General features: G+C 38.6%; 2 protein-coding genes across 2 annotated transcripts in view; both read left to right on the forward strand.

Annotated features, from left to right (window-relative positions):
* The first annotated feature begins 728 nt into the window (after positions 1-728).
* On the forward strand, positions 729-2,417 carry LOC106083502 (probable trafficking protein particle complex subunit 13 homolog). Its single transcript, XM_013246579.2, has 5 exons — positions 729-834; positions 896-1,283; positions 1,347-1,659; positions 1,720-1,848; positions 1,899-2,417. Exons 1-5 carry the CDS (start codon positions 792-794, stop codon positions 2,337-2,339), a joined length of 1,314 nt encoding a protein of 437 aa, XP_013102033.2. The 5' UTR covers positions 729-791; the 3' UTR covers positions 2,340-2,417.
* Positions 2,418-7,422: 5,005 nt separating this feature from the next.
* Positions 7,423-22,605, forward strand: part of LOC106094415 (protein grainyhead) — a 467,628-nt gene continuing 452,445 nt past the window's right edge. The window contains exon 1 of the mRNA XM_059370613.1: positions 7,423-7,629. The gene's annotated coding sequence lies outside the window, so the exon portion shown is untranslated. The remainder of the gene's footprint in view (positions 7,630-22,605) is intronic.

Raw genomic sequence — 22,605 nt, forward strand, 5'->3', positions numbered from 1 at the left:
GAATAAGTTAATCAACTCTCAAGGTGGAGTTACATACCTCGCGCAGCTCTATTGCGTACTTATGCGTGCATGTCCAAAAAAAAAAAAATAAAATAGGATGGTTTGCATTGTGTGAGTTAAACCATGGTTCACTAGAGCCCAAATCCACTTGATTTGAGATAATCTCAAAAATCCGTTTCCACTACGATTTATGCAAGTTTTATTTGTCAACAGTGATGTTTTTGGCAGCGTTTTTATTGAGATTAGCATTTTTATTGTGTTCAGCATATACATGGCCGTCAGCTATTAAGATTGTGAAACGATTTTATTAAATTACGACTAAATTTTATAATTTCAATAAAAATTGTCAGATGTTAAGAAAAAGTGCTGCCCAAAAATCCCACTAATAACCGGTATTCAATGGAAACGCAGTGTTGCATTTGAATTGAAAGGAGATTTGCTGCAAGGAGAACATTGCAAAACACGAGATTTCCGAAATCTTGTCGTAAATCTAGATTTGTTCCAAGTGGAAAGAACTATAAAAAATAAGTGTGGTCTTTCCTTTTCAAACCAGCAAAATAACGAATTGACCATTTTCCGCTAAAAAGAACAACTTACAAAGATGTACCGTTTAAATAGCTCATAGCATACTATAGCAGACTTGTCTTCACAACTAATCGGAATGTGTACACACTCCAAAATACTGTTGACAGCTAAAACAGCTGTTTCGGTTGAAATGTAAACAAATACCTTTGGGTCATTTGGTCAATTTTCTTCAACAGCAGCATAGATTATTTGTGAGATTAAAAAGAATGAATCCTATCGAGCAAGGAGAACATTTACTAGCATTAAAAGGTATGTTCTTTACCAAATTAAGTATTGAACAACTGCAATTAAAATCGATATTCGTTTTTAGTAATGCGGCTAACACGACCAACTTTGGTTGCTCCCCAAGTGATATCATGCGAACCGAGAGATTTGCCCCAATTTAGTCTCAAACAAGTTCTGGAATCAGAGGGCACCTCAATTGCTGGTGCTGAGACCTTAGCTGCCGGTCAGTTTATGCTACTACCACAATCGTTTGGCAACATTTACTTGGGCGAAACATTTTCCAGTTATATTTGTGTGCATAATTGCACCTCGCATCCTGTGGAGGGCGTTACTGTAAAGGCCGACCTACAATCCAATAATACTCGCATTAATTTGCCCATGCATGAAAACAAAACTAAGCCAACCACACTTGGAGCAGATGAGACTCTGGACGATACAATACGCTATGAAGTAAAGGAAATTGGAACACACATGTAAGTGTAAAAAACTTAATATGTATGTATGAGTGACATACTAATTTCCATTTGTGCATCTAGCTTAGTTTGCGAAGTGAATTATAATACCCCTGCTGGGTTTGCACAATACTTTAGAAAATTCTTTAAATTCCAAGTACTAAAACCACTTGATGTGAAAACCAAATTTTACAATGCTGAAATGGATGAAATCTATTTGGAGGCTCAAATACAAAACATAACTACAGGCCCATTTTGCCTTGAAAAAGTAGAACTTGATAGCTCGGACCAATATACGGTGACATCGTTAAATACCTTGCCAAATGGTGAATCGGTTTTTACTTCCAAAAATATGCTACAACCCAACAACAGTTGTCAGTTTTTGTACTGCATAAAGGTAGAATATGAAGCAAAGGCATTGAGTCATTAAAGAGAAAATATTTCATATTCTTTTCAGCCAAAGCCTGAGATAGCCAAAGACATCAAGGCTTTGCGTGCTGCCAATAATGTGGGGAAGCTTGACATAGTCTGGCGCTCAAATTTGGGGGAAAAGGGTCGTTTGCAGACAAGCCAACTGCAAAGATTGGTAAGTGGCAATTTGATGTTGAAAATTTTGTATAAGCAATTTTTTTTCAGCCCTTCGAATACAAAGACGTTCGCCTGGAGGTAATAGATGCGTTGAATATAGTCAAAGTTGGGGAGCCATTTACCTTTACTTGTCGTGTTACCAATACAGCTGAGAGGCCCATGGACTTGGTGGTAAAGTTGCCAACTCCCATTGATTTTAGTTGTCCCTATACGGGTTCTGCTGAATTTAGCTTGGGTGTTATCGACCCTGGGCAATATCGTGAATTTCCCCTCACAATATGCCCCTCGAAATTGGGTTTGATTAAGGTGACTCCTTTAATTTTTGTCAACACTTTGCTGCAGGAACAGTACACTATCGAAAAAGTGGTAGACGTTTTTGTAGTAGACACTGACTATCATGAAGATGAATCATTCCAAATTAATAAGTTTGTGCGCTATGATAATGCCGCCAAATTAGAAGATCAATCCATGCAGTTGCAAGTTGTTTAGCCTAAGTAGACAAATACTGTTATATAAATAAGTTATAAGATAATTACAATTACAAAAACCTATTGTATGTTTTAAAGTTAATTACATATTTAATAAATGTGTATGTGTATAAAAGTATAGTTATACTGAATTGTATTTCTAAAATAGAGTATATCCAGATATATAAAGGATTTGTGCAGAGCAAAACATTAACCGCATGTAGATTGATATTCTGAAAAACTTTCTGAACGCCAAGTGGAAGCCCCGTAAAGCTCAACAATGTATACATCCCCAATGCTGTTCAACCTCTACACCTCTAAAAGCGGATAGTAAGGGGAAAATTGCTCTATCCTAACAAAGTATCATACCAAGGAGTACCATCGACGAGCTTTGCCTACTGAAAACTTTTGTCTCCCTGACATAACAAAAATTTTTAGGAGTTGAAACTTTAAAATCTTTAATTCTTCATCACACTTTACACTACCGCGACAAAGGAGTTCTCAAAGCCGATGTGCAAAAACTTTTGATAATGAATCACCCGAAGATCTTAGGTATGACCCTCGACAGCCTCTTTTTGTTGTTGTAGCAGTGTGTTGTACACTGTGGTGGCAGCCCTTGCCGATGCAGGACTCCATCGGGTCAATCCGGTGCGTACAACCGGCTGCCATGGGATTGCCTCTTTTTATTGTTGTTGTAGCAGGGTATTGTACACCGAGACGGCAGCCCTTGCCGATGGAGGATTCTATCGGGTCAATCCGGTACGTACAACCGGCTGCCATGGGATTGGTTGTTGTTTCCTCTTTTTGTCGTCAGCCTGTGCTACTGGCAGGAGAGAAGAAAAGGCAAAAAACAAAAACCTCAAATCTTTGGCAGACAGCACTTGAGGTATGAAGCGTTATTAACCATCTACAAAGCGATTGGCCGATCGGTGATGAATTATGTAGCGCCAGCGTATTGCTCATACCTGTGAGAATACAAAATGAGGAAACCTGATAAAACTTACAGATACCAAACATCGGCCATCTGCACAAGGAGACCAAAATTCTTAAAATTAAAGATCTTAGTGAGCTGATGAACTCACTATGCTAGATCCCTTTCCAAGACATGTAAGGAGCAGATTCTGGATGCTTAGAGACGCGATCTGCCAACACATCACCTACAACCTCCTCATACGGAACGGATTTACAAAGTAATCACCAGGATACTAAAGCCAATGCGAAATCATACCAACCGAATATAATGCTTGGCGGACGTCCATCCATTGCAGAAGATGAGATAGATCTATCTAGAAAATCCAGAAAACTTTGGGCCATGGGAGATCCGTATGGTGCACGGAATGGCTATGAGCACCACATAGTTTGGAACTTTAAGCCATGACCTATGAGGTGAAAGAGGAGCTGAATTTGAAAGTCCCTTCGATTCCGACAATCAAGTTTTCCAGAATACAATCATGATCCGGCAGTAGCAGCCGCCTCAACTCCTACAAAGCATGGATTGATGCCAATGTCTGTTCCGATTGTGCCTGGGCCTACACGACACACGTCGCCTGTTTAACTGGTCAGCCAGATGGCTCGACCCAGACTTTAATCGCAGAGTTCGTAAATATTCAGCAGAACCAAGCAGATGAAAGAACACAACACACTGCTACAACAACGGATTGACCCGATGGAGTCTTTCATCGGCAAGGCATGCCGTCTCAGTGTATAACACACTGTAACAACGTTTCAAAACATTTTGCATATTTTCCTCGAACGTGGGCACAACAAAAAAAAAACTTCAAAATGTTGACAAATTTTGATAAGATGTATATTCCGTGGTGGGCATTTAATGTGAGTAGGCCATCCTAGCGCATAGTTCAGCCTTTGACATTGCACGTCTGTGTTAAAATTCTGGCGAGAAGACGATAATACGTTCTCAGTGTTGGTTATCACCTCACTAATGCTGGCGAAGTTTGTGAGTTATGCAGCCGTTAAAAATTCTCTAAGTACTTTCCCTTCTGGGCAAGCCTTATCATCGAGCTTAAACTTGAATCAGACAGCACTCAATCATATGAAAGAATTAGCCCTAGTATTCGTTGTTCCTTATTTTTAAGGCCCAATTTGCAATTTTTAGACATTCTTGGGAGCTTTAAAGGTTTGTTTACATATCACAATGGCAAGTTTGTGCATAATCCCATAGCACCAGGTTGTAAGTACCGCATTGACCCAAAGGAGTTCTTCATCGGCAAATGCTGCCGCTTCAGTGTAAAATACATTGGTACAACAACAACAAGTTCGTGCAAATATACAGATTTACCACAAAGACCTAAAATATTGGGTTGCCCAAAAAGCAATTGCGGATTTTTCATATAGTCGGCGTTGATAAATTTTTTCACAGCTTGTGACTCTGTAATTGCATTCCTTCTTCTGTCAGTTATCAGCGGTTACTTTTAGCTTGCTTTAGAAAAAAAAGTGTTAAAAAGTATATTTGATTAAAGTTCATTCTAAGTATTATTAAAAATGCATTTACTTTCTTTTAAAAAATCCGCAATTACTTTTTGGGCAACCCAATACAATAAGAAACGTCATTTGCAAAAGTCAATTAGGGATAATTTTCAACGCATAGATGGCATTGTATTCATTGGAATGGCACCACTATCACATATTCTATCAAAAGTACATATATACCAGATCAGTGCATGTGCGGATTAACTTAATCCATGAATTTGTTTATTTAAGGGCTCGCTGATGCAAAATTACAGTTTAAATATACAATTTTAGAAAAATCGCTAAAAGATTTGATTCATTTTAACCAACGACATCTGTTGAACACTACCCGTACCTAAAATATAACTGAGAGATTGGGCCTTTGTTTACTGAGGACACCGGGCGTCCAAAAGACGCAATTGCAATACTGTATTTTTATACCCTCCGTTTGCAACACATCGAAATATCAATTTCCGACCCAACAAAGTATATATATTTCGGTTCGTCGTAAAATTCTAAGACGATTTAACGACGTCCGTGTATCTGCCCGTCCTTTTGTGGTAATCACTCTACAGCCTTCAAAAATTGAGATGAACTGAAATTTTGCACAGATACAATCGTACCATATTTGGATATAGCTGCTATATAGATCGATCTGCCGATAAAGGGCATAATACCAATAAATTCGTTATTTTTTATCCAATATCGCTGAAATTTGAAACAGTGTGAAGTTAAGGCCTCCCAACATCTGACCCAAATATGGTTAAGATCGTACTTTATAAGCTGCCGTATAGACCGATCTGTCGATAAAGGGTCTGAAGCACATATAAGATATATTTATTACCCGATTTCGCTGAAATTTGAAACGATGGGTTATTTAAAGCCTTCCGACATCTGACCTATACATGGATTACATCGGACTATAAGTAGATATAGCTGCCATATAGACCGATATCCCGATAAAGGGTTTGAGGCCCATAAAAGCTTTATTTATTGCCCGATTGCGCTGAATTTGAAACAGTGGGTTATTTTAAGCCACCCGACATCTGACCCAAATATAGTAAATATCGGAATGTATTTAGATATAGCTGTCTTATAGAACGATATGCCGATTAATAGTCTGAAGCTCGTCGAAATTTGAAATAGTGAGTTGGTTTAAGCGTCCCGACATCCGAACCAACTATGAGTCAGATCAGACTATATAGTTATAGCTGTCATATAGACCAATCTTCCAATTTAGGGTCTTAATCCCATAAAAAGCAGATTTATTGTCTGGAAGTGTTACTTGTATATGAGTTCTCGGTACCTGACAAAAATATGATAGAGACCAGCCACTATTAAGATATAACTACGGGTATAGTAGTGGAGATATAATAAAGTACGATGATTATTATATCCTTGTTTAATTTGGTCCAGATTTGGTTATAGGTGCCATACAGAACGATCTCTCGATTTAAAGTCTTGGCCCTATAAAAAGCGCATTTATTATCCGATTTCGTTGAAATTTGACGCAGTGACTTACGTTAGGCTTTTCGACATCCGTGTCCTATATGGTCCTATATGATCGGTTTATATTTGGCTGCCAAAAAGACCAATATTGTGTTCTACAAAATAGACCACTCAATATCCGTGCCGAATTTATGTGCTTAAGTTATCCAGGTTTCACCAGATTTTGACGAAAGAGGGTTAATATATATACCCGAGGCGGTGGGTATCCAAATTTCGGCCCGGTCGAACTTAATGCCTTTTTCTTGTTATAAATACATTGGATGTCTTTGTTTACCAAATTTGAAACATTTTTGGCATCACTTTATTGCCTAAGCTAAGTGTCCACTTGGATGTCTTTGGTTATTTACAACATGCTCCCAACTATTATCTTATCAATTTATAGCTGCTGTCACCTCATCTACTATCGTTTCATTTTTTGGAGTTTTCAAAACGAGATGCTGTTACTGCTTGTTACACATTTTAATGGGCTTTCTTAATCATTTGGGTGAAATTTTTTATTATAATCGCAATGCAAATTTATTTTCTATGTTTTATAAGCCGGTGCTTTCGTTGTCCCCATAGACCTGTTTTATGCATGCGTACGCTACCAAACACTGCAACTGCAACTGGCACGTACCTTAACTTCATACTTATGGCGTGTGTGTAAAAAACAAAACCAAACCACAAAAAAAAACAAGCAAGCAGACAAACAAACCATAACAGCAAAAAGCAATTATGTTTCTATTGCTCTAAAGAACATAATATGATCGTTTCAATAAAAAAAAAGTTTTTTTTTGAGCATAATTGCTATAATAAATTACACATTTCCCCAATGATATTTTCATGTGCATGAATGGATTTACGACACTTGCCGCTGAACGCCAGCCGCCGCAGCCAAACACAACAGGCAGCTACCGCATAGTCTTGTATATACATCCCTGTTTTCTCTTGTATCAATTTGACAGTTCATTTCTAACGGTACTTTGAGTATTTTGTTTTCTTTTCATTGTTGTGTTGCTTCTTTCCTCAATTAAAAAATATTTGCTTATTGCCTTTTATCTTGGTTTTTAATTGGTGTTTTGTGCAATTTTAATTAACAACAATAAGCCTTCCCACCGGAAAATGTACAACATATTTAAAGTGCGTTTGAAAACGTTTTTGGAATTACAGAACTTTTGGACAATTTCGAAGCAGCATAGAATTTGTTTACATTTTAGTAACATAGCAAATACAACAGCAACGCTTGCCAAAGTGTGTTTGTATGGAAATGTGTTTGGGTGGTGCTGTTGGCTTAGTGGTCATTCAAGCATATTGTGACTTTGGGGCGCACAACAACATTGTAATGGGCACGACATGAGGTAAGTGAAGATAAGTTGGCAGTGAATATTCAAGCAGAACCACATAATTGTAAGCAATATATGTTTTTAAGTTTTCATTTTGGCAGAAGTTTTCTGATGTTTGGTACTTTATTCAGCTTTTCAAGTGAACAACTGTCAAACTCCACATAAAAAATTTGAATGAAAAATGTGTGAAAAACTAAAATGCTTTTTAGGCTCATGACTTAAAAGTAGAAATTGGGCACTATTAATCATAGTTTAATATGATGGTAGTATTGTGTTGGTCAAGTTTTTCACAACTAAAAAGAGAGTACCCTGCTTAAGGCTGAGAAACGGAAGATTATTAAATTTGATAAAAGACTATAGGATTTTATTGTAAAAGTGGTTTGTCTCTTCAGATTTCGAGATGGTAGCACTAAGCACTACCTAATTTAAAGATTTCGCTGCAGCCATTCACATCACCTATCTATCTAGGCTAACGTCAATAGGAGACTCCGGGCTGAATCTTCATTAACTCGAGCGGATGGTCCAGCTTTTCGGTTCTTCAGCACATCAGTGAGGCAATAATGAGGACACCGTGACATTAGTGGCATGTTGTTGTTGTTGTTGTAGCCACATGTCTTTATGAGGAGATGGCAATCCTCGTCTAGCACCCATAGGTGAGCAAGCTCGTTCCGGTCCAAGGGACCGATCGCCGCGGTAACATGGTGGGCATTAGTTATTTAAAGCCTCCAATAACTCGCCTTGTCATATCGAACATCATAAGCACTCAGTATTTTGCAAGAGCCGGTGACGGCCGGCCTCTCACCGAGACTCTCCACTCGATACGGCTGATTGTCCGCGACTGCTATTGCAGCTACTCCGTATAGAGCATTCCACTAACCGCAACCTGTGGACGTTGATTGGAGCTACGCTTCTCGTGATAACAATGAACACCACACAGATCGGACCTCAAAGTTCCAGCCTGTGTGGTGATCATAGTTATCCAATGCCGGGCATTAGTGGCATACAGCTACCAAGTGAGTGCCGTTTTTGAAGACCATCAATCACCTATAGCAGATGTAATCTATTGATATGGGATTGACGCCAACGTTCCGAATATATTTTTTATAACCAGTGGCCACACGAAACATGTCACCATGCAATCCCATTCAACTTCGAAATAGATTATTCTTAATTCTCCCCTTTATTTACAGAAGTTCTAGCGATGAATGGATCAGATGTGCCTTTAGTGCATATCTAAAAGGGAAAAAAATGTGGCTACACCAACAGGACAGCCCCAAAAGTAGTCGACCTAGCAAAGAAAACACAAGAAATCGGGGGAACATTTTTTTATTTCTGAACATAATCTGCTTTAAGCTCGATACACCTCCTTATGGGCAAATATTTCTCTGCCGAGCCATTTTTTTAAGTTTGGAAACGAAAAATAATCCGAGAGAGATAACTTACAATGTATGTTTTAGAAGAAAACATTTATTTTTATACTACTTCCATTATCTTAATGTCGGATCGGTGACTTTTGGGACCACCCTCCTAGTTTAAGCTGAATATTTAAGGCTATAAATGTAAAAAGCCCATATTGTCCGTGTTTTGATTAGATTTTTTGGGTCACAGAGATATTTTATTTGATTTAATTTTCAATGGGGACTCATTGTAAAGACCTCAACGTCCAGTTAGAGGCAAATCAATCAACTTTTTTATATAGGCCGCATATTAATGATTCTGTCCACTTAACCCCTTTAGTTCATAATATTACCTCTTTAGAAGTTCATATTTAAACTAATTATACTAGACTTAAACTGAACTTAATGATACGGTGGGAGGCCATCGTATCGCAGAGGATAGGATGTCCGGCTATGAACGCCCGGGTTCGAATCCTGGCGAGATCATCAGAAAAAATATTTTTCAGCGGTGGTTTTTCCTCCCTAATGATGGCAATATTTGTGAGGTACTATGCCATGTAAAAACTTCTCTCCAAAGAGGTGTCACAATGCGGCACGCGGTTCGGACTCGGCTACAAAATGGTGGCGCCTTATCATTGAGCTTAAACTTGGATCAGACTGCTCTCATTGATATGTGAGAAGTAAGCCCCTGTTTCTTAGTGGAATATTCATGGGCAAAATTTGCATTTGCATTTGCATTGACCACTTTTTTATAGCCAAGTCCCAAGTCCAAGTAGTGGTATAGCTCCCATATAAACCGATCTCCCGAATTGCCCTCTAGAGCACCGGGCTGAAATTTCGCATGATGACCTCTGTTACGAAACTCAATAACTCCCACAAGTATGGCCCAATTCGGTCAATAACTTGATATAGCTCTCATATAAACCGATCCCACGACATCTTAAACCCCTAGAGGGTGCAATTATCATCCGACTTAGCTGAAGTTTTGCACAAGAACTCAAGAACTCTGTCAAGTATGGTCCAAATCGGTATATAGCTCGATATAGCTCCCTTATAAAGCAATCTTTTAATTTGATTTCTTAAGCCTATAGAAGGTGTTTACTTTAATGTACGACTTTAGCCCTAACTTATATTTACTGTTTTATTGATTTCCGGCGTTTATATAAAGTTTGGGTTTTGGTGTATTCCGGAGACTATAGTATTCACTTCACAAATGTCGCCAACATTAAGAGGGGATAACCACCGCTGATAATTTTTTTATGATGTTCTCACCAGGCTTCAAACCCAGGCTTTCAGCACCATGGGCGGACATGCTAACCTCCGAGCTACGGAGGCCTCTTATCATTGAGCTTAAAACTTGAATCGGACAGCACTCAATGAACTTCTTACATAGGTTTGTCCCTCTTCCTTATTGGAATGTCCATGGTCATATTGTTAAACCTTATTTTTTATTATCCATTCATCTATATACAAAAAATAAAATTGGTTTTAAACACTAAGTTAATTTATCCAATTAATTTTTTAATTGAAACCGCTTCAATCACGAAAACGATAATACCAATCATAGTTGTTGAAAAAGGTGATTGAAAAAACTTGTAATTAAAAAAATTGCATATTCAATTAAAAAATGATTGAAAATTTTTGAAATTTCCATATAATTTTTGAAATTTTCATTTAATTTTTTGATTGATCTAATTAACAAAATGATTGAATTTTTTAAAAATTTTCAAGGGTGTACCCTATTCTGCGAGCTTTTCGCAAAAAAATTTAATATGACGTTTGAATATTTTCAATTAAATTTTTAATTGATCCAATTAAAAAAAATTATTGAAATTTTCGAAATATCTAATGACTGACTGACTGATTATCGCCCAGCCCAACGGCTAAAGCAAGATTCGTGAAATTTAGCACGAATGTTGGTCTTGGGTCATAAGCACGGGATAAGGCTGGATTTGGTAATTTTCGTACGTTTAGGTACTAAAAAGTACAATATGGTACATATTTTCCCAGCTTGAGCGGAAAGGGCTATAATAATGTTTTTGAGCTCAAATTAAAGAGCGTCTCGAAAAAATAATGTCTGGTGAAAGAAATTTTGGAAAGCTGTATCGGAAGTGCGTTTAGTACCGCAATTGGTACATTTTGGTACTTTCTTTTTAAATTGAACTAGGGCTCTGAATTTTGGAAACTTGGCTACACTATGGCAACCTTAAGTGGGCGACTATAAGAGTTTTTGGAAACTTGTACATTTAGGTGACAAAAAAAGTACCAAAGAGGTACGAAATGGGTGAACATTGTACAGGGCGGATGGATAGAGATAGAATTTTGAAATTTGGCTTAAAAGACATCTGGTACAAAATAATGAGGGTGGAAAGCAAAAAATGGAAAAGAGTACTGGTAACTGGAGAAAAGGTACGTTAAATACCGCAATTAATACCATTGGGTACGTTCTTTACAGACGGAGCTAGAGGTCTGAAATTTTGCATATCGGTACAACTCGGAAAAATATGATGGGTGACTAATTGATCTATTAAAAATTCGTAAATTTTGGTAACAAAATTGGTACCATTTGGTACATTCTTTACAGATGGTACGGCTTACAGATAGAAGTCTGAAATTTGGCATGCAGGTACAACTAGGAAAAACTTGATGGGTGACTAATTGATCTATTCAAAATTCGCAAATTTTGGTACCAAAATTGGTACCATTTGGTACATTCTTTACAGATGGGGCTGGAAGTCTGAAATGATGGAAATGATGGGTGCCTAAATGATCTATTCAAAATTCGCACATTTTGGCACCAATATTGGTACTATTTGGTTCTTTGCTTACAGATGGGGCTAGAGGTCTGAAATTTGGCATGCAGGTACAACTAAGAAAGCATGATGGGTGACTAAATGATGAATTCAAAATTCGTACATTTTGGTACCAAAAAGTGGAAAATATTGGGTTGCCCAAAAAGAAAAAATTTGTCAACGCCGACTATATGAAAAATCCGCAATTACTTTTTGGGCAACCCAATAGTTTGAAATAGTTTATCTTCGCCTACATACAACGAAAACAGCTAGAATTATGAGCTCGTCTCGAAAGAGAAACAAAAAAAAAAGTTTTTCAACTTCTTTTTTAAACTTACGTACTGAAACATTCAAAATGGTACTTTCTTTACGAATTGAGCTAAAGCGCTTCAAATTGAAATTCATTTATTCCGTGACATTATATATTGGGTGACTAAATGATTTTTCCGATGTATTGCTATTCTTGGTACCATTTGGGATTTTCTTTAACGGAAGGGAACAGACTTCTGAAATTTTATATGCACTTATTACAAAACTACATATTCTTATAAACTGAGTGACTAGGTGTTCGGAAGTCCTAGACTAAAAAGAAAGTATCAAATGCGGGGGTAGCGAAGCGGACCACCGGGATGCCAGTATATGAGATATTGTTATGTATAGACCGACCTTTGGAATTCTTGGGATTAGAAAATAAACATTTCTTTCTAAAATAAGCTTGAATATATATTATTTTTTCTAAAATTTTTTTGTTTCTAATTTTTTTAGGTTCTGTTGATAATTTATTAAAAAAAGTTCTCTTTCGTATAGAAAAAAATTATGAAAAATTATTTTTAATAACATTTAATTATATGTTAGTTAAATGTATGGGAGAGTATTATTTTTTTTTACTTCGAGACTTATTTGTTCATCTCATTGAATAAAAGATTTATTTTGAAGCTAATCATCCAAATTGCTGCCTATCAATTTTCTTTCTGTATGAAAAATAAAACGAAGCGCAATAACATTGAATCTGTTAAATGCCATACATTTTCAACAATAGTTATTTGTAATTATTTTTTTTTTCATTTTAAAATATTCAACACTTCGATACTTGCATCCATCTACTGACCAGTGGAATGAATGCATGTACCTATGTACATTGTACATACTTGTATATTCCATCCGCTCACTATAAACTAATGTACGATGTACAGTCAAATATTGATGTGAACTTGCTCACATACATCTCCGTTGTGAAGCTTTTTATACAGTAGCTGGGTAAATGAATTAATACTTAAATTTATAAAATTAATTTCGAGGTATGAGAATTCATTTTTGTAAAAAAAAAAGATTGAACTTAAACAAAAGTTTTGCAGAAAGTTTGATTTCATTAAAAATACGGGAAAAAACTGAACTCAGTCCCTGGGTTCTCAATGTAAACCCCCAGGCCCACTCTGTCTTCTAGCTTTGATCCATCCGAGTAACATGATCTTTCAGATGGCAATACTAAGGTTCCGTCAATCCAAGACTGTGTCGAGGGCAGCAGTGCCTCGCACTTGACTTTCACAGGTTCATCTCAGGTATTCGACCGGAAACCTCTTCCCTTCCTTCCAGGTTTCCCATCGTCGCCTCGATTATACTGCGATGGTATGAGCTGCCGCCATTCTCAATCCATTCTCCCAACGCCTTAAGTCTCATACCCGCAGTGGCTGCCCACACTTAATCTGTATGTCAATGGGAGATATATCTAGAATAGTCTTCAGTGTCCTAGTGGGCGTTGTCTTTGCACCTATGCCAAGACAACATGTTCTCTGAACCTGTTGTATAGTCCTTATGTTGCACTTTTTCTCCATAACAGTCCACCAAACTACTGAGGCGTAAGTGAGTATTGGTCTAATCACGCTCCTATAGAGCTAGTGGACTATCCTTGGATTCAGGCCCCATTTTGAGCCTACGGCCCGTCTACATAGTGCCCAACATCTGTGAGCGTTTTCAGTACGCTCCTGAATGTGACACTTCCAATTCAGATTCCTGTCCAAGATGACATCAAAGTATTTGACCTTGTCAGATATCGAATTCGTCTTATTGAGGAAACGTGGTGCATTAAATTGGCCCACCTTCGTCTTCCTCGTGAACAGGCATATTTCATTCTTCTCTAGATTAACATTAAGACCTCTGGATGCCCCCCTGTAGCGTGCCTTGTGCCACTTTCTCCCTTATATTTATGCCATGGGATACACAATTTATCCGCTTGTCTCTTAGCATATGGTTTATCAAGTCTCTAAGGACGAGTCCAGCCGGTACCGCTCTAAGGATTGGATCAGAGTGTCGGTCCGCACACATTTTTTCTTAGTCATTCCACCATTTTTTTAATTGCAAGGATCTCCGCTTGATACACAAAGACCAGTCTAATTTCTTCAGAGTACAACCCAAGGCCCACCTGAACGTCTAGTTTGGAACCATCCCTATAGAAGTCTATGTAACTTCTTTTACCTGGGATATCGTAGTTCCAATCGGCTCAATCAGGAATAGTGGTACAGGACTTTTTGTCTAAAATCGGTTCAAGCAATCTGTAATCCATATTGCCTCGGATATCAGTTTAACATAGTGTTCGTAACCGCCGCATGACCAAAGCTAAAGCTCCCCTAGCCTCACAGCAGTGGTCGCACCAATTTGTCTAGCCACTATGTCCAGAGGCGGTAGGTGTAGAATTTAATTCAGTGCATCAGATGGTGTCGTCCTCTGTGCGAGTGTGATGCACAAACAAGCCATCCTTTGGATCCGGCTGAGTATTGAACAGTAGCTGGACTTTGCCGTCCACCAGACTACAATACAATATATGTACCATTATATGACTGAGAACTGCAGTATATACCCAATGAACAACACTTCAGCTATCTATTATCTATTCCAAAATTGTAGACTTTCCACTTTGTCACAAATTTTTTCTTATCCCACTGTGCAACATTTGGTTTTCATGCACATTTTCTCAGAATTTTGATTTTTATAGACTTTTTTACAAAACTTAAATTTTTTGCAAAATTTAATCAAAAGTTTATTTGCTTTGAAAATTTCGTCAATATTTTAATTTTTTGTCATTGCAACTTAATTTTTAAAAATATTGGATTTTCCTAAAAATTTTTATTCGGAAACTTTTTTTATAAAAAATCTAATTTTGGTCACAATATGATTTTTATTTTAAAATAACTGGTTATCTATAATTCACTAGCCTTATACTGTATTTTAAAACGTTAACTGAAATAAAACTATTTTACACTGTCACACTTGCAATTAGCTTCTCTCTAATGCTTACAGCCTCTTAATAGCCAATGCTTAGCCGCAACTTGGTTGTTAACAGTGATGGCGATTTCTAAGGCAAACCGAAGCGCCTCCCATTAGAGTGTGGATAAGTGTACTGTTAAGAAAAAAGCAACAACTAACGACCTGCATTGTCGAGAATCTTGGCAAATATAACATCAGCGCCGTCTACAAAAAAAAAACCCCAAACAAACATTTGCACTTGAAAACTGCAAAAAAAATCGAAAAAAATCAAACAAGCATTTGAGACATACTACGAGTACTCTTGTCCGTTCATGGGGAGAACTTTAATTGCATGCTCAAGCAACACTTAACACATAAATGTTTCAGAAGTCGTAAATTACGGAATTGCGAAAATACAAACAAATCTAAGAGTGCACACAGCACTAACAAAAGATTTAAGAAACGAACATGAAAAAGCTGCAGTCACAATGCCACAAATGAAATCAACACACACACACACACACATACACACAAACATTGAGACTTCACTTATAGCTATGGCATGGAATGGCCTCACCGCATCCAGCGGGCAAACATTTCAATTTCAACCATTAGGAATCTTACAACAACAGTAGTAATAACATAAAGGAGAACAAAAAACTAAAATGCAATATGCAATAACAGCTACAACAATAACAACAACAACAAATGTTGAAAAAACGCACAAATAATAATAAAAAGAAAAACTTAAAATAAGAGGTCGTCTAATTTCAGTGGCCATCACATAGCTTTGATGATTAAGTTAATACTACTTAGTAGCTGCTGCTGCTACTCTGATGTTCCTTCTTTTTTCTCGACTCTTTGTGCTAAAGCATTAGCGAAATGGAGCATTAAGCCAAGTTCTTACGTGTGTTCTCACGAACGCATGTAATTTGGCAAAGGGCCTTTGCGCAATGCAATGCCTTAAAAGTCAATCTAGCCACATTTGTTCGTCCGTCCGTTAATAATAAATATCGACGGTATCGATACTATCGTTAATTTCCCATCACTTATATTTCAAACGAAAATGAGAAGCAAAAATCAGGAGATGGATTTATCAAGAAGCAATATCAATGCACAGACCAAATAAAACCAAGGTTAATAAAGTCAATTGGAAGTCACGAGAGAAATCATAGTACAAAATGTTAGTTCAATCGGATATAAATTGCTAGATGGCGCAATTTTGTTAGTCGGATGAAAATTGCGCCATCTAGTACAAAATGTTAGTCGGATGCAAATTGCGCCATCTATAGGCGCAATGTATTTTAAAAAATACATTCAGTGTCGGATTGCTTATTATACCCACCACCGAAGGATGGGGGTATATTCATTTTGTCATTCCGTTTGCAACATATCGAAATATCCATTTCCGACCATATAAAATATATATATTCTTGATCAGCGTAAAAATCTAAGACGATCTAGACATGTCCGTCCGTCTGTCTGTTGAAATCACGATACAGTCTTTAAAAATAGAGACATTGAGCTGAAATTTTGCACAGACTCTTTTTTTGTCCATAAGCAGGTTAAGTTCGAAGATGGGCTATATCGGACTATATCTTGATATAGCCCCCATATAGCCCCCATATAGACCGATCCTCCGATTTAGGGTCTTAGGCCAATAAAAGCCACATTTATTATACGATTTTGCTGAAATTTGGGACAGTGAGTTGTGTTAGGCTAATCGACATATTTCTTCAATTTGGCCCAGTTCGGTCCAGATTTGAATATAGCTGCCATATGAACTGATATCTCGATTGAAGGTTTTGGGCCCATAAAAGGCGCATTTATTGTCCAGTTTTGCCGAAATTTTAAACAGTTAGTTGTCTTAGGCTCTTCGACATCTTTCTGCAATTTGGCTCAGTTCGGTCTTGATTTGGATATAGCTGCCATATAGACCGACCTCTCGATTTAAGGTTTCGGGCCCATAAAAGGCGCATTTATTGTTTGATTACGCCGAAATTTGAGACAGAGAGTTGTGTTAGAACCTTCGACATCCTTCTTCAATTTGGTCCAGATCGGTTCAGATTTGAATATAGTTGCCATATAGACCGATCTCTCGATTTAGGGTCTTGGGCCCATAAAATACGCTTTTATTGTCCGATTTTGCCAAAATTTGGGACAGTGTGTTGTGTTAGTCTCTTCGACTTCTTTATGCAATTTGGCTCAGGTCGGTCTTGATTTGGATATAGCTGCCATATTGACCGATCTCTCGATTTAAGGTTTTGGGCCCATAAAAGGCGCATTTATTGTCCGCTGTCGCCGAAATTTAGGACAGTGAGTTGTGTTAGAGCCTTCGATATCCTTCTTCAATTTGGCACCGATCGGTCCCGATTTAGATTTAGCTGCCATATAAACCGATCTCACGATTTAAGGTTTGGGCCCATAAAAGGCGTATTTATCGCCCGATTTCGCTGAAATTTGGGACAGTGAGCTGGTTGGGCTCTTCGACATCTTTCTGCAATGTGGGCCATATCGATTTCCCCGAAATTTGGGACAGTGCGCTGGTTAGGCTCTTCGACATCTTTCTGAAGTTTGGCCCAGATCGGTCTTGATTTAGATATAGCTGCCATATAGACCGATCTCTCGATTTAAGGTCTTGGGTCCATAAGACACGCATTTATTGTCTGATTTCGCCGAAATTTGGTACAGTGAGTTGTGTAAGCCCATTCGACATTGCTCTTCACTTTGGGGTAGATCGATTCAGATCTATGGCAACTATATCCTGCCATATAGATCGATCTCTCGATTTGAAGTCTTGGCCCGATTTCGCTGACATTTTAAACAGTGACTTATATTAGGCTTTTCGACATCCGTGTCGCATATGACTCAAATCGGTCTATGTTTGGATATAGCAACCAACAAGACCAATATTTTATTCTACAAAATTGAACAATGTCTTGTACTTATGAGGCCACTAGTAAGTGTCGAATTTGGTCCAAATCGGACCATATTTCGCCATAGCTGCTACTGGGGCATACATACGCATTTTTCACAGGATTATGACGAATGGTGGTTTACATATATAGGCGAGGTGGAGGGTATCCAAAGATCTGCCCGCCGGACTTAACGCCTTTTTTCTTGTTTTTGTTCAATTTTGAAAAAAAATTAACTTTGGTCATAGTATTGATAGGAAAAATTTCAATCATATTCAAACATAGAATAGAATATTGATAGTACCAGCTCAAGTCCTCATAGAATCCTCGATTTAGCTTAAATTTTGTACGGAGTGTTTTGTTATGACTTCTAACATCCTTAGTAAGTATGGTGAACGTTTCGGTATAGTTGCCATATAAATCGATCTTGAGTCTTGACTTCTTGAGCTTCTAGAGGGCGCAATATGTCTGAAATTTTGCACATGGTGTTTTGGTATGACTTCCAACATTTGTGTGAGATGTGTTTCAAATCGGTTCCTAACCTGATATAACTGCCATACAAACCGATCTCCCGATTAGACTTCTTGAGCGTCTAGAGGGCGCAATTCTTTTCTGATTTATCTGAAATTTGGGACATATGGTTTTGGCGTGACTTCCCACAACTGTGCCAAGTAAGGTCTAAATCGGTTAATAACCTAATAAAGCTGACATATAAACCGATCTCCCGATTTGACTTCTTGAGCCTCTAGGGGGCGCAATTCTCATCTAAATTGGCTGAAATTTTTTCCAAGTATGGTCTAAATCGGTTTATAACCTGATGTATGTAGCTGCCAATTAAACAGATCTCCCAAGTTGACTTTCTAAGCCTCTAAAGGGCGCAGTTTTAACTCGATTTGCCTGAAATTTTGGAGGTAGTATTTTTCTATGCCTTCTAACAGCTATTACCAGTACGTTCTATATCGGTCAATAACTTGATCATATATATTTAAAAAAGTCATTCAAAGAACTTGACAATTGCGATCCGTGGTGGAAGGCATATAACATTCGGACCGGCCCAACTTAGCATCCTTTTGCTTGTTATTTTTCTGGTGTATAGAAAATCTCCTAGAGTGGTGGGTATGGATCTGTTACCGACACCATAGAGGCAAATCTTGTTTCGCAAGCGTGTTGTTTGCCTTCTCGTTTCTCAGTATATCCTTATGCACTGGTACTCAGCAAAGAGTCATATTATGGTTCTGGTGCAATTGCAGTATATCCACTCAACAGCTGTCCAACATTTTGGACCTAGAACTCATGGCAGTTATAGCCCGGTCAAAAATCCACTGGGAAAACTTTTAGCAAACGGGACTGATTGCAGTAAAAATGAAGACTAGTAGCCCAAAAAAACAAATAACATGTTTACGTCTGGGGTTAAGAGTTATGAAACGGTATGCCATACCATACCATGACTGCTAAGTTCCTAGGGGGAACGCCCCTCGAAGACAAACAGCCATATGGACCGACTGATACGATATGGGACTTAAATGAAAGGTACTTAGGAGTAGAGCACGAATCTGATATACAAATTTTGGGCCAAAGTCCGATCCAAAAATCGCCCGAAACCGGCATATAGACCGATCGGTAAAGCATGGGACTTAAATTGACAATTATTTGGGAGTAGAGAACCAAATCAGGGGCCAAGTGTCAGTAGGTCCGTCTAATCCTCAAAAGCACACGAAACGGAGACAATCTGTACAATATAAGAGATAACAAGTAAAAAGGCGGCCGGGCCGAACTTTGGATACCCACCACCTCGGACGGACGAACAGACGGATGGACAGACGGACGAACAGACGGACGGACAGACGGACGGACAGACGGACGGACAGACGGACGAACAGACGGACGGACAGACGGACGAACAGACGGACGGACAGACGGACGGACGGACAGACGGACGGACAGACGGACGGATAGACGGACGGATAGACGGACAGGTGGACAGACATGGCTAGATCGTCTTAGATTTTTACGCTGATAAAGAAGGATCGCATTTGTCATGTCATGGATATGAATTGCAATTCTATTCGAGCTATATCAGGTTATGAACCGATTCAGGCCATACTTGGCATGAATATTGGAGACCATAGTAGAAGCCATTGTGTAAAATTTCAACCACATCAGGTGAGAAATGAGGCTCAAGAAGTAAAATCGGTTTATATGGGAGCTATATCAGGCTATGAATCGATTCAGACCATATTTGACACGTATTTTAGAGGTTATAGAAAGAGTGAATGTGGAAAACTTCTGCCAAATCAGATAAGTAGAAACTCAAGAAGCCCTCTAGAAACTCAAGAAGTGAAATCGGGAGATTGGTTTATATGGGAGCTATATTAGGTTATGGAATTATTCCCGGCTTGGGATAGCTGTGAGCTCCACACAGACTGAAACATTGAGGTCCGATCTGTGAAGTGTTCATCGCTGTCACGAGAAGCTTAGCTGAAAGTTAAGTGGATAGTTGAATACTCCATAGGGAGTAGCTGCAACGGTAGTCAGGGATAATCAGCGGTATCGAGAGGAGAGTCTCAGTGAGAGGTCCGGTGGCACGGCCTCTTACACAAATTCTAAGTGCCTAGGATGCTCGATATGACAAGGCGATTAGCTGGAAAAGTTTCTCAGCATCTTTGTCGTGCATGGTTCCGACAAGACCGACATCGCGATTAAGGCTACCTAATACCCGATTTTACTACCTAATACCCGATTTTACTGATATATGAAACTCTACTTAAGTCAAAGCTAGGTCCCAAAAATTTAATGTCCTACTCATCCATTTATCAATTTGAGAGGTTTTCGGGGTCGGGCTAATGCATCCCTTTTAGTTTACACTAAAGGCCTTCTACAATTGTGGGCCCTTTAGCCTTCAACCCTGTTGCTTAATGGGATAATCCGAGCATGCATGGATGAAATCATTGCAATCGGATGGGAAATTGTTGGACGAAAGAACCTCAGACATTGGTGGTTGATTTTGTATTTGAAATGGCATTGTTTGATGTCCACCGCTTTTGGTGGAGCTTACACCAATTAAAGCGATCTGTCTGCCTCTCTTGGATTTAGCAACGCACTGGCACATACATGCACTCACACACACACACACACACGCAGATTGACGTGCATACATTCATTCAGACACGCAGATTCGACGTCACTTGACGTTGGAACGCGTCGTCGTTAATTGCAGTCAAACTGTCGTCAAATGGAGCATAGTTTGGCATTCGATCAAGACGTTAATGCACTAATTTTCCCGTATGACTTCTTGTGTGTGTGTGTGAATATGTGTTTGAGAGTGCGATATAAGGTGGGCACTTTAAAGAAAAAAACTTGACATACAGGATGTGATGGTACAAACGATAACTTGCTAACTCCACTTGGTCATTTGGGTGTAGATTGGGTATTGGTTCACCAATGATATCCACGTCATAGCACAAGTCGTCATCAGCTTTGAAATGCAGTAATTGTAATGGGATGACTATGGGGATGTTTTTGATTAAAAAATAAAAGAAAATGATATGTGTTAGAATTCAAATTTGTTGGATTTTTTTAGCTACTTTTAATCAGTTTCCCTTTAAGGCTGCTCGCTTTTAAACCCCACTATACAATCTTATACTTAATACTGATTATCATGACTTTTTACCTCTTTGGCTCCTTAGCGTTGATATTCTACAGTTTACCGCTTCAGCATCCGCTCCGAAAGCCATTACAATATGCCGATAGAGATTTTTAAACAAAAACCGAAACAAAAATAACTTGGTATGCGAATTTAGTGCAGCACCAGCCGCCAAGCAGACGGACAGACATAGCCCAGGACGACAATGACGACGACGGCGCGGCGACAATGATGGCCAGAGAGCTCTGAAACAATTCAAATCCCACAAAATAAACATTCTCTGTATAAATGGTACCAATTTGTAACACGCCACAGCGGGAAGTCAATGTCGTCTGTGTAGTGAAATGCGAAATATCGGAATGGACACTGTTAGAGCAGATTGCAGATTGGCCCGCAAAAGCATTGAGCATCGAGCAATGATGGCGAACGAGAGCATGGGCCAAGATTTTGATTTGCTCCTTAGGCCCGCGTCGTGCCATGGGCCAAGGAACAACAGAAATCAAATTGAAACACAAACTATAAGACTCTATCGACATTATCAATCGACAATCCCAAATGTTGCCGTTTGTTGCCTGCTGCCCCATGAAGCCTGCAATCTGGTGGTGGTGCTGCTGGAGCCGTCACTGCAGTGGCATTGTTTTTTGCCCCACAATAAATGTGCTTTGCAATATGATCTTGTAAAGGCCCCCCAGTAAGCAATTGTGGTTAAAGTTTTTAAACGAAACTTCGAACCAAAAAACACCCAGGAAAAAATTGAAAAAAGAAACACAAACATTGCAGGTAGCGTGTAAAAATCCGCGGCCAAATGCTACTGTTACAAAGTGGAGGGCGGAAGCTACAAATAGATCTCACAAAAAGTTCAGGCGGATGGACAGACTGTTGGCCGGACACAGGGACATACAGCGATGCGATGCGAATGGACAAAACAGTTATTGCCCACTTTGTAGTCGATGGTCGAGCAATCTTGCAGTTGTATCTACATGTAAAATGTCGTAACGACAATT

Source organism: Stomoxys calcitrans, chromosome 5 (genome assembly GCF_963082655.1).
Source record: "Stomoxys calcitrans chromosome 5, idStoCalc2.1, whole genome shotgun sequence".
Classification (NCBI taxonomy): Eukaryota; Metazoa; Arthropoda; class Insecta; order Diptera; family Muscidae; genus Stomoxys; species Stomoxys calcitrans.